This window comes from Triplophysa dalaica, chromosome 15, assembly GCF_015846415.1.
Source record: "Triplophysa dalaica isolate WHDGS20190420 chromosome 15, ASM1584641v1, whole genome shotgun sequence".
In the NCBI taxonomy this organism is placed as follows: Eukaryota; Metazoa; Chordata; class Actinopteri; order Cypriniformes; family Nemacheilidae; genus Triplophysa; species Triplophysa dalaica.
The window spans coordinates 13,641,278-13,654,446 of record NC_079556.1 but is presented as its reverse complement, the minus strand read 5'-3'; the positions used below and the strand labels follow the sequence as shown (position 1 = coordinate 13,654,446).

General features: G+C 45.4%; 1 protein-coding gene across 2 annotated transcripts in view; it reads right to left on the bottom strand.

Moving 5' to 3' along the window:
* The window catches only part of plekhh1 (pleckstrin homology domain containing, family H (with MyTH4 domain) member 1), a 41,832-nt gene extending 29,113 nt beyond the window's left edge, over nucleotides 1-12,719 (bottom strand). For both annotated transcript variants that reach the window (XM_056768603.1, XM_056768604.1), the window contains exons 1-2: nucleotides 12,488-12,719; nucleotides 6,640-6,812 (exon numbers count right to left, since the gene is read on the bottom strand). In XM_056768603.1, the coding sequence (XP_056624581.1) occupies nucleotides 6,640-6,786 (147 nt within the window). In that variant the 5' untranslated portion in view covers nucleotides 6,787-6,812; nucleotides 12,488-12,719. The remainder of the gene's footprint in view (nucleotides 1-6,639; nucleotides 6,813-12,487) is intronic.
* Nucleotides 12,720-13,169: the final 450 nt, after the last annotated feature.

Below are 13,169 nucleotides of genomic sequence, written 5' to 3'. Positions count from 1 at the left end.
GGTGGGAAGGTGCTTTCGCAGGCATACGCCCCACCGGATGCCAGTGTTTGGGCGTAGTGTTTGGGCGTAGCCCAACCCGTAGCTCTACAGATGTCTGCTAGAGAGGTGCTTCTGCCAGTGCCCAGGAGGTGGCTAAACTCCGGTGGAGTGAGCCCACACTGCCAATGGGCATGGGAGATTCTGAGATCAAAATGCCGTCGTAACGGCATTCACGACCCAGTGCGCCAGACTCTGCTTGGAGACAGCCTTCCCCTTCTGCTGTCCTCCAACACAAACTAGGAGCTGGTCAGAGCTACTGAAGCTCTGCGTGCGGTCCAGGACACAACACGGATGGGGTTGGGTCTTCCTCCCCAGTGGGGAGCGCCTGCAAGTCCACCACTTGGTCCTCGAAGGGAGAAGTGGGAACTTTGGGCACGTATCCGGGCCTGGGTCTCAAGATAACGTGAGAATACCAGGGCCGAATTTAAGGCAATCCGGTGACACAGAGAATGCTTGGAGGTCCCCTACCCTCTTGACGGAAGCGAGCACCAACAGGAGGGCTGTCTTACTCAGGTGAGGAAGATCGGAACCTCTGAGGGGCTCTCAAGAGGGTATGGAGCGGAGATGAGGCGGATTCCGCCCTCTCGCGCCCGTTAGGAACCTGGTGATCAGGTCGAGTTGCCCTAGAAACTTTCCATCAACTGAGTCGTGATGAGTGGCGATAGCGACTACATACACTTCAGTTTGGAGGGGAGATGTTAGTCTCCAGTCTCGTGAGAAGGGGAACACAATCCTGATCAAGCACCTCAGTGGGTCTTTTCTCGTTGAGAGAGAGAGACACCAGGACGAGAAGAGGCGCCGTCTAGAGGCGTGTGACCGCCTAGTAGATGGGGCCCTAGCCTGGGTGATGGTCTCAGCCATAGAGGGGGAGTAGCCATCTCAGGATTTTCTCGTCCTGTCTAGAGACCAGACATGGGTGTTCCAGAGGTCTGATCTGGGATGCCAGAACGTGTCCTTGCCCTGAGAGAGCAGGTCCTCTGTCAGGGGAATGGTTCAGGGGGAGTCGCTGTTCAGAGCATCAACTCTGAAGCCAAGTGCGGTTAGACAAGTGTGGTGTAACCAATACACTTGGTGCTCCTCTTCCCTGACCTTGCACAGTGTTTGTGCAAGGAGGCTCCTGGGGGGGGAAGGTGTGCTTCCGCCCGTCCCGTGGTCAGCTGTGCGCCAGGGCATCCGTGCCGAGGGGGGCCTCGGTCAGGGAGTACCAAAGCAGACAATGGGTGGTGTCATGGGAGGCAAAGAGGTCTATCTGTGCCTGTCCGAACAACACCCAAAATGAGCTGGACCGGGGGTGGAGTCGCCACTCTCCGCAAGGCGTATACTGACGAGAGAGCGTGTCGGCTGTCTGGTTCAGTCTGCCCGGGATGTGTGTGGCCCGCAGGGAGCGGATCACCTGCTAACTCCACAGGAGGAGGCGTCGGGCAAGTTGTGTTAGTTACCGTGAGCGTACACCACTCTAGGCAATTGCACAGCGCAGACGGGGGCCCGTCCAGCGCCCCGCGTCTGCGTGCCCGTTGCACACTGCACCCCACCCCTGCAGCGAGGCGTCCGTCGTCACCACGACGTGCCTCGTAACCTGCCCGAGGGGAATCCCCGCCCGGAGGAAGGTCATGGAAGACCAAGGGGTTAGGGTGCGTCGGCAGCAGGGCGTCATCACCATGCGCCTGCTGCCGGTGTGCCACGCTGTCCTCGGAACTTGACTCTGTGGCCAGTGTTGAAGCGGTCTCATGTGCATCAGCCCGAGGGGTCTTACCCCCGCGGAGGATGCCATGTGTCCCAGGAGCCTCCAGTTCCAACACTGACTGGGCACGTGCTGCGGACAGCTGTGCCGTCATGGTGACAGAGTTTGGTTCCATACCGAGAAAGAGGATGCTCTGCACTGGGGAGAGTTTGCTCTTTTCTCGGTTGACCTGAAATCCCAATCGATCTAGATGCCGGAGCACCAGGTCCCTCTGTGTACAGAACAGATCTCACGAGTGTTTGCCAGTCGTCGAGATAGTTCAGGGACAGACCGAAAGGGAGGACTCTGTACTGATATGCCCACCCCTCGAACTCGAACCATGGGAACGGGGCAGTGTCGAGGGGATCGAGACATTAGAGTAAGCGTCCTTCAGGTCGATTGCCACAAACCAATCCTGACACCTGATAGATGTCAGGATGCGCCTCTGCGTGAGCATCTGAACGGCAACTCGTGAAGGTGCTTGTTCAGGGTACGCAGACCTATGGCAACCCGCCGTCTTTCTAGGGAATGATGAAGTGCAGGTTGTGACCCACTGAACGTCTTGATTTTGGACGAACTCGATGCCTGTTTTGCCAGAAGTCTCTGGGAAACTGGATCGAGTAACCAAGACGGACCACCCGCATTAGCCAGCGAGACAGTGTGGGCAGCTCTTGAGCTCCCAGGGACTGTACAGGGTGACCAAGGGGGCAGTCTGCTTCATCATTTCCACAGGGGGTGGTTCGTCGGCTGGCGGAGCTAACCATCTGTCGCGGGGGGTCCCCGGAGGGAAGGATGGCTCCGCCTTTTTACCTGCCTGGCGGGACAATGGCACGCACTGTCGGTTTGAGAGTGGTGACAACTGTCGTATGTGTACGACCTCGCGCCTCGCCAGGGCGTGAGGTCGGTTCGCCGAGCACAGTCCAGTGGAGTGTGGGATCGGCTGCAAGTACACCCGGGGAGACCGAAAAACTCTGTGAGTAAGTGGGCGCCAGGCCCTGAAAAGGGCCCGGCTTTGGTGACGAGGCAGGAGTCGTCACGTGCCGACCGATCAGAGCCGTGGCTGTGATGGTTCGGGCCCGATGTTGTTCTCCCTGGAGTCTTCCCGTCAGTGTCCCTTCTCGTGAGAAGTTTGCTGACAGGGTGGAGGTTTCCCCCCTCGACCTCTGCTTCCGGGGTGCCGCCTGTGGGGGCACAGGAACCGGAATCGATGTCGAAGGGGTCCTGGGTTGCAGGGAAGCAGACGTCACGCGGGATCTCGGAGGCCTTCAGGCGGCCGAGTCGCGGTGAGAAAAATGTGGTTAATTGCCACTGTCTGCTTCACCGTCAAAAACTGCTGAGCGCAGTCCTCGACGGTCTTTACCAACAACCCACCCTGCGAGATGAGTGTATCAAGAAAGCGGACTTCCTTGGTATCACTCTTCTGCACAAGGTATAGCCGGGGGTGTCTCTCCTGGACCACTACCGTGGACATCGTCCGACCCAGGGCCCGTGCCGCCGCCTTAGTCACCCGTAGAGCGCTGTCAGCGGCGGCACGGAGATCCTGCATTATACCCAGGTCGGTCTTACCCTCGTGGGGCTCTCTCAACACCTTGGCCTGGCGGACCTGCAGGATGGCCATGGCGAAGAGAGAGGAGGCAGCCTTGTCCGCGGCATCGCAAGCCCTCGACACCAGTGATGCCGAAGTCTTACGTGCTTTGGACCGTAGGCGTGGCCGATTCCCCCCAGGTGGTAGCCGTCCGCGGCACAGGTGCACCGCGGGCGGACGTTCCACTCGGGGGATCTCGACGCAGTCCTTGGCTGCCCCACCATCGAGGGAAGTAAGGGAGGTGGAGCTGGTTTTCACTGGAGCGGTCCGAGAGTGGAGCGCTCCAAGTTTTACACAGCTCCTCATGCACCTCCGGAACCCCGGGTTAGCATGAATGACATTTCTGCTTCCTCCTAACTCGACCGCTGGGGGTGGAGCTCGGATTCGTCAGAGTCGGATGTCAGTCTCCCTCCGATGCTGCGAGCGACATCTCATCTATGTCACACATCGTTCCCGATGTGTGTGCGTGAGAATCCGGACGGTATGCCACCGCCGTTTGGGGAACGTTCAGAAGAGCGAATCGGGGTGCGATCGGCCCGTGAGCACTTAGCTGGCGGGTTTACGTTTGCAGAGTTCCCCATATCACTAACGCTGCTAACGTGGGTGGTCATCGGGGCCGTAGCCACAGATGTCACCGCCGGGTAGCAGACGAAATGGTGGCTGGTTCCCGTAGGAAGACAGCCACCCGTGACCGCAACTTCTGAATGACAATCTGCCCGCAGTGCGCGCAGATGTGTCAACGAACGCTGCTTCAGTGTGCTGGACGCCCACACACCTAATGCAGCGATCGTGTCAGTCCCCTGCCGCACCCAAGAGAACAGCGGGACATGTCGTTCTCGATGTGTGTGCGTGAGAATCCGGACGGTATGCCACCGCCGGTTGGGGAACGTTCAGAAAAGCGAATCGGGGTGCGATCGGCCCGTGAGCACTTAGCTGGCGGGTTTACGTTCGCAGAGTTCCCCATATCACTAACGCTGCTAACATGGGTGGTCATCAGGGCCGTAGCCACAGATGTCACAGCCCTGGTAGCAAACGAAATGGTGGCTGGTTCCCGTAGGAAGACAGCCACCCGTGACCGCAACTTCTGAATGACAATCTACCCGCAGTGCGGGCAGATGTGTCAACGAACGCTGCTTCAGTGTGCTGGACGCCCACACACCTAATGCAGCGATCGTATCCTTTCCGCACCAAAGAGAACAGCCGCGCTGGAGAATGCTCAGTCAGTCCTGAAAAGGACTTTTAGATAAATCTCACACCCTCGGAACTGCCGAGACGCCCAGGGGAAGGTCGCTGCAGGTAGGGACGATCCGCTGCTACACGTCGTAGATCCGGCAGTAGAAGAAGACGAAGAATTCATTGAATTCGTTCAGTTCGTAGTCATGAGCGAAGGCTCTGAAGAACAAAAGGTAAATGAATGCTGCACGCCGGCTTCCTTTTATACCGGATATCCGGGGGCGGAGCCCGGCATGCAAATTTCATTCGCCAAATTTCATTGGCCTTTTCTATAGTAGTCAGAGTTGATTGGTTCTCAAGGGCGAACCCCATCTGTCGTTCTCGACACAACGTCGAGAGACCGACAGAAAGGGAACTATTATTCTTAAATTATGAAAAAATATATACAAAATTACCAAATTGTGACCCTTAGATTTTTTTTAAATAGTGTATAGACCACTTTAGAAAAAGTTTCTACAAATGTTTCAACAAAATAAAACCAACAAACTTGTATATATACAAAACATACAAAATGTATATATCACTGCTGTCCGTCTTAACTAGTGACTCCATATTTGGTTTTTTATTTCCTGCCATATATCATATGTATTTTTAGTCACCCTTTATGTTTGTCACTTGGTTTAGCAAATATCTAACCAACAAAAGTATTAAAACATTTTTTAATTTTGACAACACCGTATTTAGTCATTTAACAAGTGTTCCATTTCCTGAAAAACACTTAATTTGGACATCTCAGGTTTTGGAAGGACAGAATGATTTAATTATATATGTAAGATTAAAACAATCTTTTTGCAAAGTGGTCTATAGGAATGTGGGTATGTAAGAATGTGTGCCAGTAAGAAACTACCAAGCAACATAACATCCTGGCAACTACTTACAGTAGCAATGCCCTAGAAAATGCATAGCAATGCATTAACAAACACTACAATGCAATAGCAACAGAACAGTCATGCTCTGACAACCTCTGGCACTGTGAATGCAAGTTTTACACAAGCAAGCCAGACGGATGTCAAAATCCTGTAAACCACGTTCACACTGGCACCAAAATCAGATTTTTTTGCTCATATCTGTTTACTGGATGACAGAGTGAACAGTGCAAACCAGATGGAATCTGATCTTTTTTAATCTGATCTGAGCCACTTCCATATGTAGTCCTAAATCAGATACAGGTCTGATGTTTCGCAATGCGACCTCAGTCTGAACGGTCATATCGGAATTCATGTGACTTTTGGGTCATTGTAGATCGACTTGCGTCATAATTATGCGCTAATATAAAGCTTAACATGCTATTCTGTTGACGGAAGTGCACTTTACAGCTCAGTTGCCAAACATCAAGCATCAGATTATAAACATAAGCACTTGCAACAAATGATGATAGAATCGTTATAATACGAAATTCTTTCACTGGATACAGCGCGATGCAACGTGCAAACCGGCTTAAGGCTTGCATTGTGAACGTTTTTCACTGATCTGCTAAATAACGGAGGATTCATTCCTTTATCCATGACACACACACCTGTATATCCACTCAAGGACTGACACGAGTCAGTGGTTTCCCTTTGATTTTCCCTGCAGGGCTGGCTGCCAAGTTTGACAGTTAACCGTTTCTTGCGAGACGAAACACTGAAGTCAATGCACCATGACCAAGCTGTAGAACAGGAGGGAGAAATGGAGGAGACAAGGAGGAACAAAATAGCTCCTTCCACTGTGACTGAGGCGAATAACCTTTTTAAAGTAAATGAGCAATACAATCTTTACACTACATTTACGAATTTAACTTTTTACTCATTCAGTCTTTTATATTTTATCAGTATGCCCATGTATGTGGATATCAAACCCATGACCTTGACATCACTAGCACAAGACATTGTGATGTTCTGTGATGTAACCATATACCATGGTATGTGCATGACACTCAAAAAATTGGCAACAATCCAGCTCAAGAGTTATTTGTATGGTCAAATAAGCTATGAATAAAACACAATTTTTTTATCATGTGCATAACTGCAATACAACAGGGTGAGTTCTGAAAACGAAGTTACCCATAATTCCCTTTACTTACCCTTTCAGCGAGTAGGTGTCGAATGTTTCCCGCTTGCAGACGAAACCTAATGAGCTGCTCCTCCAAGGCGATGCATCTCTTTTGCCAATCCACACAGGTGTTGGGCACTGCTGCTGTGGCGGTGATGCCCTCCATCACCTCTATCATCTGTGCCCGTGTGCCAGTCTGCCAACCTGAAACACAGATGTAAACACGTATGAGGAACAGCAGTGGGAATTTGACAGGTGGAAAATGAACTACGTTTACTTTGAGGGTTTGCTTGAATACAATGCACATAAAGCTCCTGCATTTTCCACAATTGACTGGTTCTGAGAATTAGGCTGCATTAATACCAGATTGGAAGACCAGCATAAATCAATTAACACTAGCAAATCCCCTTAGACTTGTTAAAGTGATCAACATAAATATTTCTCTTTAAATTTTATATATTTCACTGTATAACAATAGCATTATATAATTTAACAAGTATTACTGTTTTGAATACTGTATATCAGCACTCTAATGCCAAAGGCCAACCAGTTCATTATCAGCATTAACAATAAATAAAAGATATTTATCCAGCAATAGTATAATAGTTTAATGTCAGGAACATTCTGTGATGTTTATTGTGCCGTTGGAGAATAGATTTTTATTCCATTAGACAATCGAATACAAAAGAGGCCAAAATCCATGTTATCCAAAGATATTTACCATAAAATGAGAACACTGCTGACATCATTGGTTTGATGGTAAATGCTCTGGGGCCAAGTGTCTCACTCACATCTCTTGTATTGTTTCCCTCTCTTCAATGATCTCACTTTTAAGCCATTACCTTGGTAACCACTAAAAAGCAAACTTGAACTGTGAGCACAAAAAGATGACACATTTCTCTCTCACTGTACTACATATAGTATAGACACCAGCATGTCCAATAAGTGAGAATATATACTAATAACTCCATCTACGCATGTTTAGACAGTTTACCCAGAACCCCAAGCAATCTCTACCCCATATTCAGCCACCTAAATATCCCTGCTCAAGCAAACCCTTCTTAATTACAAACCCAGTGAGAAACAGGATCCTGGCCCACACAATGGAGTCTTTCTGCATGACAGTCCCATTACAAATATGAGGGAGGGGGTCTTTCTCTGTCTCCCCAAAAAAAGGATAAAGAATGCGGCAGCTCAAAGGAGAAAAGCTCTTGAATAGTTGAAAGCGAGGGTTATTTTTACCTGACAGACCACTATAGTTTGTAGGTTCCAAGCACATGCTTGAAAAGTTCTGTGTTGGTAGCAACCTAGGCAAACGTAGTGACAAAAGTCCTTGCAGTCCTGCGGTATGCGTGGTTGTACGCACTGTATATCAAATCATCGCTGCAGCTTAAATCGAGCCTTTCACAAATGCACCCTAACCTAAAGGTTTGAAAACGGCTAAATATAACAACCCTATTCAGATGGTGAGGACATACAACGAAAGGTTACAATGCAAAATAATATATTTTTGGCAAACTTCAAAACAGTCACGATTGTCGTTTCGACAATATAATAGCCTCTGTAACAGACAATAAACAGAATGTAGTTGCTGAACGAGACACAAGAAGTCTCCACCGCTGCAGACATTTAAACTGCAGAGCGGCGCAACTGTGTCTTGTCACGCTCTGCAATTAGCACAGTCGTAACTACAGCCCTGCTGACAAATTACAGAAGCGGCGCACAGAGAGATTCCTCTAGCTGACCAAAGAGCCATAACTCACTATCCAGTTATATACAGACACGACTGAAGTCAAAACCTGAGGTTTGGGAACTACAGCCTGGCGGAGGCAGGCATGGCTGTCAGAAAGCTAGGTCAAAAGAAGCCAATATTCCTCCTAAACGTCAACTTGTAATGCCAAATATTACAGCAACATGCAAATAGCCGATTTTGCACATGAACCCTCTGTGCTAATGCTTTAGGAAACAAGGCATTTTGCACTCTTGGCTTGTTTGTTTGACTGGGGGAGGGATGGAAGAGAGAAAAAGCACAACACTCTTACCCTAATGGTAGAACACTGGTCTTTAAAAGCATCTAGCCTTCATGTACCTAAACTTTGAACTTCTCTTTGCAAAGGGGCAAAATGTGTGCTAACATTGTGATATCAATGGCCATATCTGTATCAGCCTATTTTTTTTGGTTTTTATTATACTAACTTGAAAATAACAAAAAATGTATTACAATTTTAATTAACTTAAACTCAATCGTTGGGTGTGTAATAAAAAAAAATAAAAAACAATTATGAATCAAAGAACTTAGACTTTTAAAATGTGGTAATAGACTGTTGTTACCCCCCAATGGGTTGAAACAACTCAGCATAGGTTAATTTATAACCCAAGGGTTGGTTTGATTTTACACCACAGTGCAGGATAAAAACAAACCAACAAGTTTATTAAACAAGTTGACTTATAACATCCAGATTAAAAGTTTGTTGTATACATAATATATGCCTGTCCACCGTGCATGCATTTTTTTGCGTTTATAAACTAGTGATAGACCGACATATCGGCCGATATTTGTAATTTTTTTTCATCACTAGTTTAATATGTGCACAGACATTTTAGGACCCTTTCACAAAATCTTTAAATGTGATTCTCATAGAATGAATTAAAAAGTTTGAAAAATTATCAACATAAATCACCATGAACATAAAAAATGCCCTTAAGTGAAGCACTATATCCCACCATATTACTAATTAATAGGAATGTAATGATTCACGGTGAGTCGGCTAAAAAAAATCATAGTATATGAGATTCAACTCGGTTGAGATGTTAAATGAATCGCAATACACAGTTTGACCAGCAGGGGCAGATGTGTTTACTGCAACCCTGGAAATTGTGGATATGCTGATATTTCGTAAATGTAAAATAAATCCAAGAAACCCGCAAAGTTTTAGTTTGTATATATTAAAGAGACTTTTTTATTTTACATGAAATTTTCTCAACTCGTTAAGTAAAAATGAATTGTACCGTGAGATCAGTATCGTGAATAGCACCTCATCGTGAGCTGGGTGAATCGTTACATGATAATTAATAGATCAATTACATGTGAAATAAACCTGCACATTAGTCACACATCCCAAAACGCAGAATCAGATTTTATGGAACTACATCACCCCAAATACACCAATGTGTCATGGCAAAATCCTCTTGTAACGGCTCATAAGGCTTCTTCTCTAAGTCCATCTTATAGCCAGAAGCTTTCCACAGCAGTGTCTCCTCCTCAAAGCATCAAACAACCATAAAAGCTCCTACATCTCCACGCGGCAATAAAATGTGGATGCCAGATCACTGCAAAGCTTTACTGACAGATTCCATATACTTTAAAGCGATGCTCCATAAGGAAACAATAATAACTATTTTACAAGCAATCATATGCGCCAATTGATATCACAAGAGAAAAAATCTTTAAGTGTGTGGGTCATGTAAGGCCAGCGGAAAACCAGGACACATTTCTGGTGCATCATTTAGTGAAACACAACCACCTCTGTGATTCCAATAAACACATATCATAGTTTATGTACACACACACACCCTAAATCTCTGCTGAGCATGCAGCTGCAGTGATGTAAGTGATTAAGTGATTGAATGATATCATCGCAACAGTTGTGTGAAATCCCCTCTGTTTTTTTCAGGATTGTGTGTGTTAAGACCAAACTGGTTTTCCAAGAATTTGGCATCTCAATGGAATGACTCAAATCAGCAGTTTGTGGTAATGTGATTCCCTTATTGCAATGAACACGACCTGAACACAATCATTTACATTTATGCATTTACCAGATGCTGTCATCCTATGCGTTTTACTGCATCAGTGTATCTATTCCCCAATTAAAGCTATGACCTTGCCATTGCTAGTGCCATGCTCTTCCAGTCGAGCTCCGGAAGAACAATAGACAGTGACATTTGAGTTTTATCACTGCTGAATTTGTTTGAATATTTAAACCATAGTAAGTGCTATATGCTATTTTATCTGTGTGTGATCTCCTAAATTAATACTTCAAGTAGATATTACAGGTTGGAGCAGCCTTTAAGCTTTCCAACTATTTGCTCTCACACAGACTATACATCTCACAAGAGAAGCCGCCAGACTCAGCTAAACTGAGCCTGACATCTTTTGTTTCAGCTTCTCCAGTCTGCAACAAAGTTTTCCATTTGGTGTCCATTCAACAATTTATGGCCACCCGTAACATCAGCTTTGGAGGTCTGACTAACTTAAAAGGCCTGCATGACTAGCCCAAAGTGGTAAACAGAAAATGGCAAAATAAATGTCACTCTAGATGCGTTTTGTGCTTCTTTTTTTAAGCTTAAATGAGTACAACTTCACAGAACGTCTCCGTGGTTTCTCATTTCCCTGCTGAAAAAAATGGAAAACCAAGCCAAGCTGGTCACCCCCCTAGACAATCTAGTCAGGTTTGTCTGTTTTGAAGGTTGTCAGCTGTTCAGGCTGAGAAACCAACTAAAAGCCAACTTGGCCAAGCTGACCAGCCCACCAAAGAACTTCAGGCTGGTTTAAGCTATTCAGCGTGGCTTGGTTTCTGAATATTCTTTATTTTACCTGGACAGGTTATATGCCACTGTCTGTTTTATTTTTGGAGCTGCTTTAAATCAATAATGTATTGTGACCAACACGCTACAGAAATAACACAAACTAAAAATGAATTGACAAACAGTTGTGAGTGTGTCTATGGCTTTGGCATCGATGCCACTATGAAAAGGCACTTCTGAATATAGTGCATCGCCACATCCCTAGACTGCACAGATTTCATATTTAGGAGTGAGAACATCTGCTGTAAAATAAAACATTTAAGTGCTGGTATAAAAAGATTGGATTACACAAATGTAGATGAGCTATGAAAGTATCCAGCAGTTTAAATATATTTCCTGTTGCTTCTTTCTTCTTATCCGGTCTACAGAAAACCAAACCTTGTATTCAGTCTAATAACTGGCTTCTGTAAACAGGTCACACTCATTATCAGCCTGAGCAGTAAATGAAGAATTTGGTTCCAAAATGAGATAACTCCGTTATGGAAATTTTTCAAAAGTCATGTTTTATATTATGTAACCATGTTTTTATTGTGTTAGTTAGCTGTATTTTTTTTATTATGGCTTAGATCAAAACAAATCAACTGCCGTATGATTGATATTAATTGGAATGCACAATAAAAAACATGATTTTTGAAAAAAAAAACGGAGCCGTCTCATTTTGGAACCAAAATCTTCAAATATAGCTGAAGAGATTCATCAATGCTGAGGTGTAAACATAATCAATATGATCATCTACAGTATACCTGCCAATATAACTTTGTAATGTAATTTATTTAATTTAACGTCATGCAACATCCATGACGAGAGAGAGAGAGAGAGAGAGAGAGAGAGAGAGAGAGAGAGAGATTAAAAATTAACAATAAACTTTAAAGTACAAAGACTGTGCTGAACTAAATGCGCGTGCGAGGTCAAAACCAGATGTTATCAAACTCATTCATTGTAATCAAAAACCCAACGTGAGCACATTTGGACATGCACATGTAAAGTTGCAAACTTAAACACTCTCAAGTTGTTTGTAATCACCATCCGTATTCTCTTTGCTTTGCCGTATTAGCATCGAAACGGTTACTGAAGATGACACGTGCAGGAAATATTGGGATTACTTTTGTCCGAAAATCGTACAACTCACAGGTGTGTCAAACTACTGAAAATGTCAACATTAACGTAGAGATAAACCGCCGATCATGTCACCTAACCTACATTGGGGTCTACAGCTGTTATACTGTTAAATCATGTCATGAACCAGCCGTCGAAAACAAAACCTGCACGAGAAGACGCGAGTCCTTTCAGCCTACCTTGTGATTGTCCTTCTGTTGACCGCACGAGTTTTCACTTTAATGTTTCGAGCACGTCACATCGTTGCGCTTCCAAAGTTTGTCAACTCTAACCCCTCCTGTAAATCTTTCACTCGTATCGCTCCGTCTTGAGATGTGTTCAGCGCTGCTCTGAACTCAGCAGACGTTACAGCGGATCTCCATTCAGTAAATTCATCCTTTATTCCTTTAAAGAGCAGAGCGCTGGGCTCAGATTACGCCGGGAGCCAAACCCCCTTAATGCGCGTGTGTGTATGCCCTGCACACACAGGAAATTGCATCAGGGGCCACCACTGTCCCACAGTTCTGACAAGTGTTCAAAGTTTTCTGACTCACTTATTATTTGAGTGGAATGTTATTAAATCATTCTGCTTAGTAGGCTACAGCGTGCCTATACTGGTTCAGTTCTATACTGAATAATGTGAGGGGACACACAGATGTATTTCATGAGCCTAAAAATAAATAGTCTAGTGGATTAATAGGCAACCTTTTACTTTTACCATATAATAAATGTTGATTTATTTTTTATTTCCTGTCTGCTATTTCTATTAATCACTAATTTACTTATTTTATTTTAACACTGCCACTTTTGAAACATTTAAGCAGTCGTTGTTATTGTTTAAGAATAAAAGAGAAGCATCCATACGCATAAAACAAATGAAAT